General features: G+C 48.8%; 1 protein-coding gene across 1 annotated transcript in view; it reads right to left on the bottom strand.

Moving 5' to 3' along the window:
• The window catches only part of CUNH16orf96 (chromosome unknown C16orf96 homolog), a 48,639-nt gene that overhangs the window by 23,779 nt on the left and 7,304 nt on the right, over positions 1 to 17,556 (bottom strand). Inside the window, exons 2-7 of the mRNA XM_064362746.1 lie at positions 8,582 to 8,686; positions 5,290 to 5,370; positions 5,041 to 5,127; positions 3,592 to 4,909; positions 2,093 to 2,178; positions 982 to 1,092 (exon numbers count right to left, since the gene is read on the bottom strand). Coding sequence (XP_064218816.1) covers positions 982 to 1,092; positions 2,093 to 2,178; positions 3,592 to 4,909; positions 5,041 to 5,127; positions 5,290 to 5,370; positions 8,582 to 8,686 — 1,788 coding nt within the window. The remainder of the gene's footprint in view (positions 1 to 981; positions 1,093 to 2,092; positions 2,179 to 3,591; positions 4,910 to 5,040; positions 5,128 to 5,289; positions 5,371 to 8,581; positions 8,687 to 17,556) is intronic.

The following is a 17,556-nucleotide window of genomic DNA, read 5'->3' as shown; positions in this document are numbered from 1 at the left end:
AGATCGGGTTTCGCTGGGTGAGGTGGCTCAGGCCTATAATCCCAGCACTTTGGGAGGACGAAGTGGGTAGATCACAAGGTCAGGAGTTCGAGACCAGCCTAGCCAATGTGGTGAATCCCTGTCTCCACTAAAAATACAAAAATTAGCCGGGTGTGGTGGCACACGCCTGTAGTCCCAGCCACTCAGGAGGCTGAGGCAGAACAATCACTTAAACCTGGGAGGCAGAGGTTGCAGTGAGCCAAGATCGTGTCACTGCACTCCAGCCCAGGCAACAGAGCGAGAATCCTCTCAAAAAAAAGAAGAAGAGCCATGCTGGCCAGGCTGGTCTCAAACTCCTGACAAGTGAGCCATCTGCCTCTGCCTCCCAAAGTGCTGGGATTATAGGCGTCAGCCACCTTGCCCAGTCCCAGCTAATTTCTTATTTTTGTAGAGATGGGATCTCTCTGTGTTGCCCTGACTTGTCTGAAATTCCTGGCCTCAAGTGATCCTACCACTTCGACTTCCCAAAGTGCTGGGATTACAGATGCCAACCACCACACCCAGCCTAAATATTTCTTTTATTATTGTTTTTTATTTTTATCACGTAGCCCAAAATGTCAGTAAACATTTCTACCACTTGCCCAGGGAAATGTTAAGAACATAACAGTTGGCACAAGAAATTCTCTTAATCACTCATTGAGTCATTCAGCAAATGTGATGGAGCCTTCACTACCCCGCCCCTTCCAGGAGCAGGTGACACAACGTTCAAAAAGATAAACACTGTCTAGGCCCTTCAGTTTATATGGGTGTGGGGGGGTGGTGAGATTCGTTTGCTTTTCATTGAAGTGTAATTTACACACAGTAAAATGCCAGTGAAGTCCCTCTGGTTCTCAACCTCTAGGGCATCTCCACCTTGTACAGAACCTTCAGGAAGGGTCTGAAGGTCTGGGTGAGGAATTCTCCCCTTGCCAACCCTTCTCCAGCCTGCCCAGACCTTCTAACCTTGAACTCATCCATGCGAATCTGCAGCTTCTCCACCGCCTTGTCCAAAATGATGTAGTGATCCTTCACTGTCTCTATTTGATTGCCCCAAATTCTCTCAAGTTCTTCCTCCTAAAAGGGGGAGACACAGACACTCAAGGCCTCTGCTTCTGAGGTCACCATGGCCGGGCTGGGAAGAGGCCTGAGGGAGGGGTGAGGCCAAGAAGAATGTACCAGACCAGGCTGGGCGTGGTGGCTCACGTCTGTAATCCCAGCACTTTGGGAGGCCGAGGAGGGTGGATCACCTGAGGTCAGGAGTTTGAGACTACCCTGCCCAACAGGGTGAAACCCTGTCTCTACAAAATATACAAAAATTAGCCGGGGGTGGTGGCGGGCCCCTATAATCCCAGCTACTCGGGAGGCTGGGACAGGAGAATTGCTTGAACCCAAGAGACGGAGGTTGCAGTGAGCTGAGATCATGCCACTGCACTCCAGCCTGGACAACAGAGTAAGTATCCATCTCAAAAAAAAGACGAATGTATCAGACCAGGGTGCCTCCCACCTGCCATCTTTTTTTTTTTCTTTGAGACATGGCCTTGCTCTGTCACCCAGGCTGGAGTGCAGTGGTGTGATCTTGGCTCACTGCAGCCTCTACCTCCCAGGCTCAAGTGATCCTCACACCTCAGCCTTTAAGTAGCTGAGACTATAGGCAGACACGACCATGCCTGGCTAATTTTTTTATTTTTATTTTTTTTGTAGAGAAGGGATCTCACTATGTTGTCCAGGTTGGTCTGGAACTCCTGAGCTCAAGTGATCTGCCTGCCTTGGCCTCCTAAAGGTTGGGATTACAGGTGTGAGCCACCAAACCGGCCCCACCTGCCATCTATCTTAATAGCCACCTGAGAAACAGGAGAACCATGCAGCCCTGCACCTGCCAGCTCCCCAGCACAAGTGGATCCGCTTTACAAGGCGGCAGCTGCCTTTGTGGCTGACTCACTTCCCCCCAGCCTCTTTTGCTACAGGACACAGCTGTGCCTGGGAGGGTGGAGTGGGGTGGGGGGGGTCAAGGAGTCTTCCGTCAGTTCACCTCAAGCCATCATTGCCTCAAAAGCACTTCGCCAGAGACACTGACCTTGAGCCTGGATTTCTGGAGGCTGCCGATCTTTTCCTGCAATATGTCCACTGTTGCCTTAAGGCTGGAAGGGCCTCCCATACTGGCTGAAAACAGAGGATGGGGCGGCTGCTGGGGGCAGGGATGGAGGAAGATGTTTCTGCTGGACTCTAGCTGCTTCTCTTACCGGGCATCTCAGGCAGCACTGCCCAGTGGAAATGCCCTGGGCCTTTCAGCTCATGTTACTTTATTTATTTATTATTATTTTATTTATTGTATTTTTTGAGATGGAGTCTTACTCTGTTGTCCAGGCTGGAGTGCAGTGGCACAGTCTCAGCTCTCTGCAACCTCCGCCTCCTGGGTACAAGTGATTCTCCTGCCTCAGCCTCCTGAGTAGCTGGGACTACAGGCACGTGCCATCACATCCGGCTAATTTTTTGCATTTTTAGTAGAGACAGGTTTCACCGTGTTAGCCAGGATGGTCTTGATCTCCTTATTTATTACATTATTTTTAGAGACGGAGTCTTGCTCTGTTGCCAGGCTGGAGTGCAGTGGTGTGATCTCAGCTCACTGCAACCTCCACCTCCCGGGCTCAAGTGATTCTCCTGCCTCAGCTTCCCGAGTAGCTGGGACTACAGGTGCCCCCCACCATGCCCAGCCTAATTTTTGCATAAAAATTTAGCCAGGTGTGATAGCACTGCACTCCAGCCTGGGTGACAAGAGTGAAACTCTGTCTCAAAAAACAAACAAAAAAATTTTAAAAAATAAAAGTTTTTCTTTGCTTGTATGGAGACAGTGTCTCACTCTGTTGCCCAGGCTGGAGTGCCGTGGCACTATCTTGGCTCACTGCAACTTCAGCCTCCCGGGTTCAAAGTGATTCTCCTGTCTCAGTCTCCTGAGTAGCTGGGATTACAGGTGCCCGCTACCACACCAGCTAATTCTTTTATTTTTCAGTAGAGATGTGGTTTCAGCATGTTGGCCAGGTTCAACATGTTGGCCAGGTCTCGAATTCCTGACCTCATGTAATCTGCCTGCCTCATCCTCGTAAAGTACTGGGATTACAGGCATGAGCCACCGCACACGGCCAATTTAATTTTTTTTTAGAGATGGGGTCTCGATATGTTACCCCGTTTGGTCTTGAACTCCTAGGCTCAAGCAATGTTCCTGCCTTGGCCTCTCAAAGTACTAAGATTACAGGCATGAGTCACCATGCTTAGCCAATACAATACTGTGTTATGGGCTATCACAAAGGAGTTTTTGAGAGTAATTTTGACATGTCACATTTTTCTCAAGTGACATCTTTAAACCCTAACAGCCTCTCTGACCTAAGATAAGACCTCACTGTACATTCAATGGAATAGACTTTTAAGAGCCAAATGCTTAAGCCAAAGCAATGAATGGCTAATAGTGGAATGAAGATTTTGTTGGTGGAGCCAAATGAAGGACAGGAGGTGCTTCTCAAAGGCTGCAAGGGAGGGCCCCACTCCCTTGTGCCCTTCCCAAAGCCAGACCAGGCCTACCTAGACGAGTCAAGTGCTGGTTCAGGTTAAAAGACAGCTGGGCAAATTCTTCTTTCAGGGAGTCGTGTTTGACGGGCATCTGGGCTATGTGGCTCATGGAATACCTGACAGCCCTCTTCTTGTCGTCAGGGCTCGTGGCCTGCTTGGCAGCCAGCATGCCCTGGGACAAGGCTATATCGGGACCGATGGTGGCAGCAGAGTAGGAGGGAGAGAGGATTTCAGAATCATCGTCCACGTCTTGGGATTCTATGGCTCCCCAGGCAGGCCCTGCACCCAGGACATGTGCAAAGACCCCTAGGGGCCCAGCTGAAGCCATGTCTGTTGCAGTGGTGGCCATTTTGGTGGCTGGGGCGTCTTTGACAACCTTGGCAGCAACTTTGGCTGTCTGGGCAGCAGAGGATGCTGCAGCTGCATAGGCTGCGGCGGCAGCGGCAGCGATGGCAGCGGTGGTTTTCAGCCAGTGAAGGGCAGACTGGGGAGTCTTAGGCTGTGCTTCCTTGGGGGCCCCATCCTCGCCACCTCTATCCTTGGGAGCCACATCCTTGCCACTTCCATCTTTGGGGATCCCAACCTTGCGAGCTCTATCCTTAGGGGGCCCATCCTTGTGAGCCCTCTCCCGAGGGCCCCTCATGCTGGGGACATCATTTTCTTCCCCCTTTTCTTGGACAGCTGCGACCTGGAGGGCTTCTCCCTGGTGAGACTGATATGGCTGCAGTGGTTGAGGCCACATGAAGCCAAACTCAGTGGCCGGTGGTGGGGCCCTGGAGGGCTGGGGCTGAGGTGGCCGCAGGATGCCTGAGTCCCAGAGAGACCAAGAGCCCAGCCCAGGCAAGCCTTGGGGAAGAGGCCAGAGTCTTGGGAGTGCAGGCCAGTCTCCTGGAGGTGAGGAGTAGGCTCCTGGGGCAGGCACAGGTCCAGGCACAGGCCAAGGTGCTGGCAAGAACCCAGGTGTCACACTGGGCCCCGGCACAGGCCCCAGTTTGGGCACAGCCTCCAGATCCAGCCCTGGCACAGGTTCAGGCCCAGGTGCAAATTCAATTGCATGCCCAGGTGAAGTCTCAGGTGTGAGGGCCAGAGGCTGCGCTGACTCCTGGGCACTGCTGAGTGAAGCTGCTTGGGCAGATGGCTCCTCTGGGAGGAGCTCTGGGACCTTGTAATGCCAGATGGTCTGCAGCAGCTGGGGGTTTTGGATGGGCTCGGAGACGTGGATGGCACGAACAGCTTCAAGGTACTCGGCGGTCTGGGCCAGGGCAGCCTCTGGGAGCTGCTCTACAGACTGCCATAGTGGGGGAAAGTCCAGGTGTGATGAACCAGTTTCCTGCAGAAGAGGGGGCAGAGGGGCTCAGCTGGCTCTCAGCCCTACCTCCCACTCTCAGCCGCCCACCTGCTCCCCAGCTTCCCAAGGCTGTCCCCAACCCTCTGCTAACCTCCCCTTCCTTCCTCACTCACCGAGGTGAACATGGCATCATGGAGGCCACTCCAGAGCACCATGTCCTCAGTTTTGGGGATGGTTTGAACCTTATTCTGGAGAGAAGCCTGCGGGGTGGGGGTGGAAAATGAGGGGTGTGAACCTGGAGGGGGCAGTGCTCCCCACATCCACAAAGAAACCTTTCCAGGCTGTATTCTCCTCCCTGCCCCTCGCTACCCTCAGTACCCAGGACACGGGAGATAGGGGAAGGCAGGAATCGTGGCCCTTACCAGTTCCCGCTGCAGTGCGACCATCTTCCGGTTCTGGATTCTGAAGTCTTCAGTGAACATATCCATTCTTTCTGGGTGTATCTGTAAAGGGAAGCAAGTCTGTGGATTGGGGCTCCAGGTTCTGTCCCATCCCTGCCTCCTCTTCCCGTGGCTCTAAGAGACTAAGTGCTTGAGGAGGAAGAACGGGTTCCAAAGCCAGTGTTTCCCAGGCAGTGGGAAAGGGTTCCACGGGCAAACAAGTTTGGGAAATGCTGGGCTAAAAAGCATTTCAGGCTGGGTGCAGTGGCTCACGCCTGTAATCCCAGCACTTTGCGAGGTTAAGGCAGAGTGGATCACTTGAGGTCAGGAGTTCGAGAGCAGCCTGGTCAACATGTTGAAATACGATCTCTCTAAAAATACAAAAATTAGCTGGGCCAGGTGGCGTGTGCCTGTTATCCCAGCTACTCGGAATTCTCCTGAGGCAGGAGAATCACTCGAACCTGGGAGGTAGAGGTTGCAGTGAGCTGAGATCACACTATTGCACTCCAGCCTGGGCAACAGATCAAGACTTGGAGTAGGCCGGGCGCGGTGGCTCACGCCTATAATCCCAGCACTTTGGGAGGCCGAGACGGGTGGATCACGAGGTCGAGAGATTGAGACCATACTAGTCAACATGGTGAAACCCCGTCTCTACTAAAAATACAAAAAAATTAGCTGGGCGTGGTGGCGCACACCTGTAGTCCCAGCTACTTGGGAGGCTGCGGCAGGAGAATTGCCTGAACCCAGGAGGCGGAGGTTGCGGTGAGCCGAGATCACGCCATTGCACTCCAGCCTGGGTAACAAGAGTGAAACTCCGTCTCAAAAAAAAAGAAAAGAAAAAAAAAGACTTTGAGAAAAGAAAAGAAAGAATAGAAGAGAAGAGAAGGGGAGGGGAGGGGACGGGAGGGTTTCAACAGGTTTCTGTACTGCAGGACTTCCTAGAGCCTTGAATAGGCAAAAGCACATTAAGAATCTCCGAGAGGGCTGGGTGCAGTGACTCATGCCTGTAATCCCAGCACTTTGGGAGGCCAAGGTGGGCAGATCACCTGAGGGCAATAGTTCGAGACCAGCCTGGCCAACATGGTGAAAGCCTGTCTCTACCAAAAATACCAAAATTAGCTTGGCCTGGTGGTGTGTGCCTGTAATCCCAGCTACGTGGGAGGCTGAGGCAGGAGAATTGGCTTGAACCCAGAAGGCAGAGGTTGCAGTGAGCAGAGATCGTGCCATTGTACTCCAGCCTGAGTGACAAAGCGAGACTCTGTCTCAAAAAAAATAAATAAATAAAAATAAAAAAATTAGCTGGCCTCGCATACAGGGGTATGTGCCTGTAATCGCAGCTAATTTGGGATTCTCCTGAGGCAGGAGAATCACTTGAACCTGGGAGGCAGAGGTTGCAGTGAGTTGAGATCACACTATTGCACTCCAGCCTGGGCAACAGAGCAAGATTTCATCTCATAAATAAATAAATAAAGCATTTCAACAGGTTTATGTACTGCAGGACTTCCCAGAGCCTTGAATGGGCAAAAGCACTTTGGGAGGCTGAGGCAGGCAAATCACCAGGTCAGGAGTTCGAGACCAGCCTGACCAACATTAGACCACCCTGTCTCCACTAATAATACAAAAATTAGCCAGGTGTGATGGTGTGTACCTGTAATCTCAGCTATTCGAGAGGCTGAGGCAGAAGAATAGCTTGAACCTGGGAGGTGGAGGTTGCAATGAGTCGAGGTCGTGCCACTGCAGCCTGGGCGACAGAGCAAGACTCCATCTCAAAAAAAAAAAAAATCTCCTAGAGACAGCTCAAAAAGGCATTGGCATTGTTTTTCTTTTCTTTCTTTTTTTCTTTTTTGAGACAGAGTCTCACTCTGTTGCTGGGTTGGAGTGCAGTGGCTCCATCTTGGCTTACTGCAACTTCCAACTCCCTGGTTCAAGCGATTCTCCTGCTTCAGCCTCCCCAGTAGCTGGAGTTACAGATGCTCACCACCATGTCTGCCTAATTTTTGTATATTTAACAGAGACGGGGGTTTCACCATGTTGGCCAGGATGGTCTCGAACTCCTGACTTCAAGTGATCTGCCCGCCTCAGCCTCCCAAAGTGCTGTGATTACAGGCATGAGCCACCTGACCAGGCCAAGAAGGTACTGTTTTTCTAACAGCTTTTTCTAAGGGGCCCTTTCGAGTAGCTCATAATGCAGCTTTTGACAGCACCCTTTCTGCTTAGTTGGGAGCCATCCAGCCCATGACTGAAGCTCCCACAGTTGCTAAGATGATCACATACAGGCCCTGAACTGTGAAGCAGGGAAATACAGAAAATTATGCTATTTGGGGGGAAGTTGTTAAACCTGAGGATGTGGAGAGCTGGTCAGCTGTGACTCATCAGTTGTGACGGGGGAAGCTGCCTCAAGTCTCAGGGACTCCACATCCTTCCATTCATGGTAGGGTGTGAGAACATACTTGGTCGATGGTTTTTGGCTACAGAAGCTTATATGCATGCCTACCCTGTGATTAGTCCACTTTCTGTGTGGACAGAGCTTTCCAGAAGGGGAAGAGGTGTTCTTTTTGCTAAGTTGGTGGAATACAAGGCTGGCATTGCCAAGACTTGGGGAGCACCTGCCTGAGAATGAAGCCAACTGAGAGGAAAGCCTCACTGAGAGATATTAGTATTGCATAAGTACCTAGATTTGGCCATCCCTGGACCTTTTAGTAAATGAGACAATAAATCTGTTATTTTGCCTAATCCAGGATGAACTCGATTTCTGTCACTTATAACTAATGTCTTAACACAGTGGGGTAGAAAGCATGAAGAAGTCAGCCGGGTGTGGTGGCTCACACCTGTAATCTCAACACTTTGGGAGTCCGAGGTGGGATGATCACCTGAGGTCAGGAGTTCAAGACCAGCCTGGCCAACATGGTGAAACCCCATCTCTATTAAAAATACACAAATTAGTTGGTCATGGTGGTGTGCGCCTATAATCCCAGCTACTCAGGCAGGTGAATCACTTCAATCCGGGAGGCAGAGGTTGCAGTGAGCCAAGATCGCGCCACTGCACTCCAGCCTGGGTAACAAAGTGAGACTCCGTCTCAACAAAAAAAAGAAAGGAAGCATGGAGGGGTCACAGAGAACTCAGTGGCACTGGCCAAGTGGAGGTGCCATGTGAGCACGCCCTCACAGCTGCGCTCTTGGCCTAAGAGTAAGCTTCCTAGATTTTCCTCATTGCTCCAACCCCCAATGGCCTGAGCGTCGCAGCTGGCAAAGGAGGATGCTGGGGAGGGACAACCTTGTCAAGCATGTTCTTCAGCATGTCCACGTCCTTCCTGAGTGCTTTGACGGTGACCTGGAGTGCATGAAGATCAGTGAGCAGGTCCTGCAGGGTCTGCATTGACTGCAAAAGAGGAGGAGAAAATATGAAGTCAGGTATGGCTGGAGGAGAAGGTGAGTGAAGTGCAGAGCTTCCTGATGATAGCTGCTGTCCAAGGGGTCCTCTTGGCTCTCCCAAGGCAGAGGCTTGAACCTACAAGGGGACGGCAGATGCTACTAAAGTCAACAGTGCTCTGAGCTCCATGTGGCCTGGATGAGAAGGAGGCAACTCTGTATTTGAATATATCCAGTAACCAGGAGTTACTCATTATGAAGCATCTCACACCCTTTCTTGTATGATAGATGTCAGCCACAGAGGAAGCACAGCCCATTCCTGGGTAGAAGCCACTGGAGGATCAGGAGCAGGGAAGACAGGGTTGCATTTATTTATTTTTTCTAAGTTGGAGTCTCACTCTGTGGCGGAGGCTGGAGTGCAGTGGCTCAATCTCAGCTTGCTGTAACCTCCACCTCCCGGGTTCAAGTGATTCTCCTGCCTCAGCCTCCTGAGTAGCTAGAACCACAATGTGTGTATCACCACACCTAGCTAATTTTGTTTTGTTTTGTTTGTTTTTTTGGTAGAGACAAGGGTTTCACCATGTTGCTCAGGCTGGTCTCAAACTCCTGAGTTCAAGCAATCTGCCCCGGCCTCCCAAAGTGCTGGGATATGAGACACTGCTCCCAGAGGACAAAAGGGGAAGCAGCCTGCCTGCAGAACTGATTGCTTGCTGGGGCAGAGAGAAATCCTCACACATCTGGTGTCAGAAGTGTGTTGTGAGCCGGGCACGATAGCTCATGCCTGTAATCCCAGGACTTTGAGAGGCTGAGGTGAGCAGACCACTTGAGGACAGGAGTTCAAGACCAGTTTGGTCAAGACGGTGAAATCTCATTTCTACTAAAAATACAAAAATATCTTAGCAGGGCGTGGTATTTTGTTCCTGTAATCCCAGCTACCCAGGAGGCTGGGACAGAAGAATCACTTGAACGTGGGAGGCAGAAGTTGCAGTGAGCCGAGATGGCACCACTGCACTCCAGACTAGATGATGATGTAAGACTCTGTCTCAAAAAAAAAAAAAGTGTGTTATGAGAGCAGTGTGAAAGAAACTGAGTTTGTTTTTTTCTACTCAGAGGATCAATAATCCATCTGGAAGATATAATAATTATAAACATACATATTTAACAACACAGCCCTTTATAAAATACATGAAGGAAAAACTGACAGAACTGAAAGTACATCTGAAAAGCACGTTGTTTGCTTGCTGCTTTGCAGGGTCCAGTTACTATGAGCAAGGTCTGGTACCAAAAAGAAACTGAATTTATTCAGAAGCTAGCTTGAGGAGGGGGCACAAAGTGTCCTGGCTTTAAATGTGCCACTTCAATTCTGGAACAAAAAGTGGGCACTTTTAGGAGGTAAGGTACAGAGCCAGCAAGGGCAGGGGTTCGCCTGTGAGTTTGATGTCTTATCTACTGGGCAGCTGAGCTGGCGCCTTCCTGGGAAGAAGTTGTAAAAGTGGCCAAGTGGGCATGCTTTCAACTTGCCCTCCTGGTGAGTGTGAGTTCCCAGGTAACCCCTGGAGGGTGGAAGTTCCCAGGTGAAAGTCCTATAAGGGACGTGCTTTGGTCTCTAAATCTGTTTCTTATCTCTCCAGGAGTTACAGGAACTTGCCCTGTAGGGAGTGCCTGGTGAAAGAAGGGTCAAAGGCTATCTTTGCATTTTTTTTTTTTGAGACAGTCTTGCTCTGTCACCCAGGCAACCTCCACCTCCCGGGTTCAAGTGATTCTCTCACCTCAAACTCATGAGTACCTGGGACTACAGGGGCGCACCACCACGCCGCGCTAATGGAGTTACACCATGTCGACCAGGCTGGTCTTGAACTCTTGACCTCAAGCGATCTGCCCAGCTCGGCCTCCCAGAATGCTGAGATCACAAGCATGAGCCACCTCACCTGGCTTCTCTTTGCATTTCTTTCTTTCTTTCTTTTTTTTTTTTTTTTGAGACGGAGTTTCGCTCTTGTTACCCAGGCCGGAGTGCAATGGCGTGATCTCGGCTCACTGCAACCTCCGCCTCCTGGGTTCAGGCAATTCTCCTGCCTCAGCCTCCCGAGTAGCTGGGACTACAGGCGCGCGCCACCATGCCCAGATAATTTTTGTATTTTTAGTAGAGACGGGGTTTCACCTTGTTGACCAGGATGGTCTTGATCTCTTGACCTTGTGATCCACCCGCCTCGACCTCCCAAACTGCTGGGATTACAGGCGTGAGCCACTGCGCCCGGCTGCATTTCTTTTTTTTTTTTTGAGACGGAGTCACACTCTGTTGCCCAGGCTGGAGTGCAGTGGCACACTCTCAACTCACTGTAACATCTGCCTCCTGGGTTCAGGTGATTCTTCTGCCTCAGCCTCTCCGGCAGCTAGGACTACAGGCACCCGCCACCACGCCTGGCTAATTTTTGTATTTTTAGTAGAGACAGGGTTTCACCATATTGGCCAGGCTGGTCTCAAACTCCTGATCTTGTGATCCCCCCACCTAGGCCTCCCAAAGTTCTGGGATTACAGATGTGAACCACTGCACCCAGCCCTCTCTTTGCATTTCTAAAGTGCTAAGCAGGAAGTAGGGAACAGTAGGGAAGGAGAAAGGAAGATAAAATAATTTTAAAAATAAACTATCTTTTAGAACAACAGGGTACTCAGTTACAAAAGAAGAAATAGATAATTTGCAAGAATAGTTCAAGACTTCAATATCCTATTTTCATTTATTTATTTATTTTTATTTTTAGAGGCAGAGTCTTGCTGTGTCACCCAGGCTGGAGTACAGTGGTGCAATCTCAGCTCACTGCAACCTCTACCTCCCAGATTCAAGCTATTCTCCTGCCTCAGCCTTCCAAGTAGCTGGGATTACAGGCCCCCACCACCATGCCCAGCTAATATTTGTATTTTTTAGTAGAGACAGGGTTTCACCATATTGATCAGGCTGGTCTCAAACTCCTGACCTCAGGTGGTCCACCCTCCTTGGCCTCCCAAAGTGTTGGGATTATAGGTGTTAGCCACTGTGCCAGCCTCAATATCCTATTTTCTTTCTTTCTTTCTTTCTTTCTTTTTTTTTTTGAGATGGAGTTTCGCTCTTGTTACCCAGGCTAGAGTGCAATGGCACAATCTCGGCTCACCGCAACCTCCGCCTCCAGGATTCAGGCAATTCTCCTGCCTCAGCCTCTCGAGTAGCTGGGACTACAGGCGCGCGCCATCATGCCCAGCTAATTTTTGTATTTTTAGTAGAGACGGGGTTTCACCATGTTGACCAGGATGGTCTTGATCTCTTGACCTCGTGATCCATCCGCCTCGGCCTCCCAAAGTGCTGGGATTATAAGCGTGAGCCACTGCGCCCAGCCAATATCCTATTTTCAATAATGAATAGAATAACTAAGATAAGGTCCAGCATGGTGGCTCACGCCTTTAATACCAGCACTTTGGGAGGCTGAGGCTGGTGGATCTTAAGGTCAGGAGTTCAAGACCAGCCTGGCCAACATGATGAAACCCCATCTCTACTAAAAATACAAAATTATCCAGGCATGGTGGCGTTCGCCTGCAATCCCAGCTACTTGGGAGGCAGACGTGGGAGGATCACTTAAACCTGCAGGGCAGAGGTTGCAGCGAGCCAAGATCATGCCACTGCTCTCCATCTTGGGTGGCAGAGTAAGACTCAATCCCAAAAAAACAAAGCCTAAGATAAAAAGAACAGTATCCTGGGTGCAGTGGTTCACACCTGCAATTCCAGCACTTTGGGAAGCTGAGGCAGGTGGATCACTTGAGCCCAGGAGTTGGAAACCAGCCTGGGCAACACAGCAGTCTCCCATCTCTACGAAAAATACCAAAATTAGCCAGGCATGGTGGTGCATGCCTGCAGTCCTTGGGAGGATGAGATGGGAGGATCACCTGAGCCCAAGAGGTTGAGGCTGAAGTGAGCTGTGATTGTACTACTGCCCTCCAGCCTGGGTGAAGGAGTGAGACCCTGTCTCAAAAAAAAAGAAAAGAAAAAAAAAACAAAAGAAAAAAAGAACAGCAAGGAGCTGGGTGCATTGGCTCACACCTGTAATCTCAGCACTTTGGGAGGCTGAGGAGGAAGAACGGATTGAGCCCAGGGGTTCCAGACCAGCCTGGGCAACAAAGGGAGACCCTGTTCCTATAAAATAAATAAAATTAACAAAACAAAAGACCAGCAAGAAAAGAGAAGATTTGAACAATACCATAAACCAACTAGACATGATAGATATCTATAGGATACAACAATGGTAGAATACATATTCTTCTCAAGCACACATTGCACATAGAATACTCTCCAGGGTAGACCATATGGTAAGGCCACAAAACAAGTCTTAACAAATTTCAAAAGGACTGAAATTATGCAAAATACATATTCTGACCACAATGGAATTACATTAGAAAGCAACAGAGAGGCCAGGTATGGTGGCTCATGCCTGTAATCCCAGCATTTTGGGAGCTTGAGGCGGGAGTATCATTTGAGCTCAGGAGTTCCAGACCAGCCAGGGCAACATAGTGAGATCCTGTATCTACTAAAAAATACAAAAATTAGCTGAGCTTGGTGGCGTGTGCCTATAGTCCCAGCTACTTGGGAGGCTGAGGCAGGAGAATCACTTGAACCTGGAAGGCAGAGGTTGCAGTTAGCTGAGGTCACGCCCTGCACTCCAGCCTGGTGACAGAGCGAGAATCTATCTCAAAAAAAAAAAAAAAAAAAAAAGCCGGGCGCAGTGGCTCATGCCTATAATCCTAGCACTTTGGGAGGCCGAGGTGGGTGGATCACCTGAGGTCAGGAGTTCAAGACCAGCCTGGCCATCAAGGTGAAACCCCATGTTTAAAAAAAAAAAAAAGCCTAGCATGGTGGCTCAAGCCTGTAATCCCAGCACTTTGGTATCACGAGGTCAAGAGATCGAGACCATCCTGGCCAACATGGTAAAACCTCGTCTCTACTAAAAATACAAAAAAAATTAGCTGAGCATGGTGGTGTGCGCCTGTAGTCCCAGCTACCCGGGAGGCTGAGGCAGGAGAATTGCTTGAACCAGGGAGGTGGAGGTTGCAGTGAGCCGAGATTGCGCCATTGTACTCCAGCCTGGCGCCTGGCTACAGAGCAAAACTCTGTCTCAAAAAAAAAAAAAAAAAGCAACAGAAGAAACTATTGAAAATTCACAAATACGTAGGAAATTTAAAAACATTCTACTAAATAACAAGTAGGTCAAAGAAGAAATAACAATAGAAACTAGAAACCAGTTTGAAATGAGTTAAAATGAAAGTACAAGGCCGGGCACGGTGGCTTAAGTCTGTAATCCCAGCACTTTGGGAGGCGGAGGCGGGCGGATCATGAGGTCAAGAGATCGAGACCATCCTGGCCAACATGGTGAAACCCCGTCTCTACCAAAAATACAAAAATTAGCTGGGCGTGGTGGCATGCGCCTGTAGTCCCAGCTACTCGGGAGGCTGAGGCAGGAGAATTGCTTGAACCCAGGAGGCAGAGGTTGCAGTGAGCCAAGATTGTGCCACTGCACTCCAGCTTAGCGCCTGGCGACACAGTGAGATTCTGTCTCAAAAAAAAAAAAAAAAAAAGGAAGTACAACACATCAAAACTTATGGGATGCAGCTGAAGTGGTGATTAGAGAGAAATTTATTGTCTTAAGTGACTATATTAACAAAGGAAGATCGTGAATCAATAACTTAACCTTCCACCTTAAGACACTGGAACAAGAAAAGCAAACTGAACCTAAAACTAATAGAAATAAGAAAATAGGTTGAGCCTGGTGGCTCACACCTATAATCCCCAAACTTTGGGAGGCTGAGGTGGGCGGATCATGAAGTCAAGATATTGAGACCATCCTGACCAACATGGTGAAACCCTGTCTTTACTAAAAGTACAAAAATTAACTGGGCATGGTGGTGAGTGCCAGTAGTCCTAGCTACTCGCGAGGCTGAGGCAGGAGAATCACTTGAATCCGGGAGGTGGAGGTTGAAGTGAGCTGAGATCACGCCACTGTACTTCAGCCTGGTGACAGAGCGAGACTCTGTCTCAAAATAATAATAAAGAAATAAGAAAATAGCAGAGTATGGTGAAATTAATGAAATAGAGAACAAAAAAATAGAGAAAAATCAATGAAACTAAACATTGGTTAATTAAAAAAATCAACAAAATTGACAAACTTTTAGCTAGATTGGCCAAGAAAAAGACTCAAATTATTAGAATCATAAATGAAAGAGGGGACATTCTTTGACTCTACAAAAATAAAAAGGATTACAAAGAAATGCTATGAAAAACTGCATGCTGACAAATTAGATAACTTAGGTGAAATGGACAAATTTCTAGAAAGACACCAACTATTAAAACTGACTCAAGAAGAAATAGACAATCTGAATAAACCTATAAGAAGAGATTAAAGTCATAATGAAAAGTACCTTTTGTGCTTCAAAAGACACCAGCAAGAAAATGAAAATACAATCCACAAAATATGAGAAAACCTCATTTTGCAAATCACATATCTGACCCAATATATCCAGATTATATAAAGAACTCTTACAACTTGATCATTCAAATAGCCCAATTAAAAATGGGCAAAAATCTGAATAGACATTTCTCCAAAGATGATGTGCAAATGGCCAATAAGCACGTAAAAAGAAAAGATACCCAACATCATTTGTTATCAGGGAAGTGAAACTCAAAACTACAATGAGATACCACTTCAAACTCTGTAGGATGGTTAAAATCAAAAGTCAGATAATAAGTGCTGTTAATCACAAGAGGAATTACAATTCTCATACACGGCTGGTGGGAAGGTAAACTGTACAGCCATTTTAGAAGTCAGTGTGGCACTTCCTCACAAGATTAAACAGAGATACTGGATGATTCACTGATTCTAATCCTAAGTATATTCCCAAAAGAAATGAAAACATAGGTCCATAAAAAAACGTCTACATGTGGGCCAGGCGTGGTAGCTCATATCTGTAATCCTACTGCTTTGGGAGGCCAAGGCAGAAGACTGCTTGAGGCCAGGAGTTCAAGGCCAGTGTGGGCAACACAGTAAGACCATTATCACTACAAAAAAAAATCTTAAAAATTAGCCAGGTATGGTGCCAAGCACCTGTAGTCCCAGAAACTTGAAAGGTGGAGGTGGGAGGATTGCTTGAGACCAGGAGTTTGAGGCTGCAGTGAGCTATGATGGCATCACTGAACTCCAGCCAGGGCAACAGAGCAAGACTTGTCCCCAAAAACAAAACAAAAGCTTGCACATGATGTTTATAGCAGCATATTCATAACAGCCAAAAGGCGGAAACAAGGCTGGGTGTAGTGGCTCATGCCTGTAATCCCAACACCTCGGGAGGCCGAAATGGGTGGATCACCTAAGGTCAGGAGTTCGAGGCCAGCCTGGCCAACATGGTGAAACCCTGTCTCTACTAAAAATACAAAAATAAGAAACCCAGAATTGTAATCCCAGCTACTTGGGAGGCTAAGGCATGAGAATCGCTTGAACCCAGGAGGCAGAGGTTTCAGTGAGCCATGACTGTGTCACTGCACTCCAGCCTGGGCGACAAGAGTGAGGCTCCAAGTATCTCACACGGAGATCACAGTGGCACGATCTCAGCTTCCTGCAGCCTCCACCTCCCTGTGATACGCAGTGAAAGGTTTCTCACTCTAGACCCACCTGCTGCCTCACATGTAGGGGACATGCTCTGGACTCCCATCTTAGATGCTGGGAGAAGGTCTTGACGTGTGTGTGATGGAGTATATGTTGTTTGCTGAGAGGTGATGGCAAGGAATACCGAACCATCTCCAGGCAGAAAATTGCTAGAATAGTAAGCAGTATGTAGTGGTCATGCACTAGTTAAACCAGCTCCCAAAACACAGGATACATGACCTTGTCCCACTGCTGACTCACAGAGAGTGCTTTCTAGCTTATTTCTATTTTAGTAGTGAACAGGCACTACCTGCCTATTTAGTCTATTCTATGAAGAAACACTGAGCACCTGCTTATTAAAAATAGGCACTTGTTCACAAAGAATATATACGTGGTCAGAGTCTGCTCTGGGCTTTCAGCTGGGAAATGCTGGCAGACCCCTGACGTCCCACTCTGATCCCACTTTTGCACTCTGTGTTTCTTTTCCCTTTTTTTTTTTAGAGACGGGATCTCACTATGTTGTCCAGGCTGGAGTGCAGTGGCTATTCACAGGCGTGATTCCTGATCAGCACGGGAGTTTTGACCTGCTCCATTTCAGACCTGGGCTGGTTCACCCCTCCTTAGGCAACCTGGTGGTCGCCCACTCCTGGGAGGTCACTATATTGATGCTGAACTTAGTGCGGACACCCGATCGGCATAGCGCACTACAGCCTAGAGCTCCTGGGCTCAAGTGATCCTCCCACCTTAGCCTCCTGAGTAGCTGGGACTACAGGCACGAGCCACTGCACCGGCCTATGTCTGTTTCTTAATTCCTTCAATGCCGCCTGGGTTGGGGTCTCCATGACCAAGCTGGTCTTGGCACCAGGGAAGAAGGGGCAGGAGAGAGAGAGCTGTGGGGAAAGCAGTTGAGGTCTTTTTTCTGCGCAGGGTGATGTTGCCACATTCAGGGCTTGGATGGTGCTGAGTTCAAGGGAAAGTGAGCCCCAGACAGCTGCCCTTCCCGGAAGTTGACCCATGGCATAGTACTTGAAGCAGGGCTTGTCTAAACCTGCCCTGTATCTCTCTCTCTCTGTCTGAAGAGGGCTTCAAGGATGCTGGGTTTGAGCTAGGGCCCAGTACTTACAAAGACTTTAAGAGGCCTGAAAAAGGGGCTAAAGCAAACACCACCTCAGACAAGCGGCTAGACTTGTCCACATGGTCACAGCCAGGACTTTGGAAAATAGGAATGCTA

Source organism: Aotus nancymaae, unplaced genomic scaffold (assembly GCF_030222135.1).
Source record: "Aotus nancymaae isolate 86718 unplaced genomic scaffold, 86718_ANA_hifiasm-v0.15.2.pri h1tg000049l, whole genome shotgun sequence".
NCBI classification, from domain to species: domain Eukaryota; kingdom Metazoa; phylum Chordata; class Mammalia; order Primates; family Aotidae; genus Aotus; species Aotus nancymaae.
This window is presented reverse-complemented; position numbering and strand designations above follow the sequence as displayed.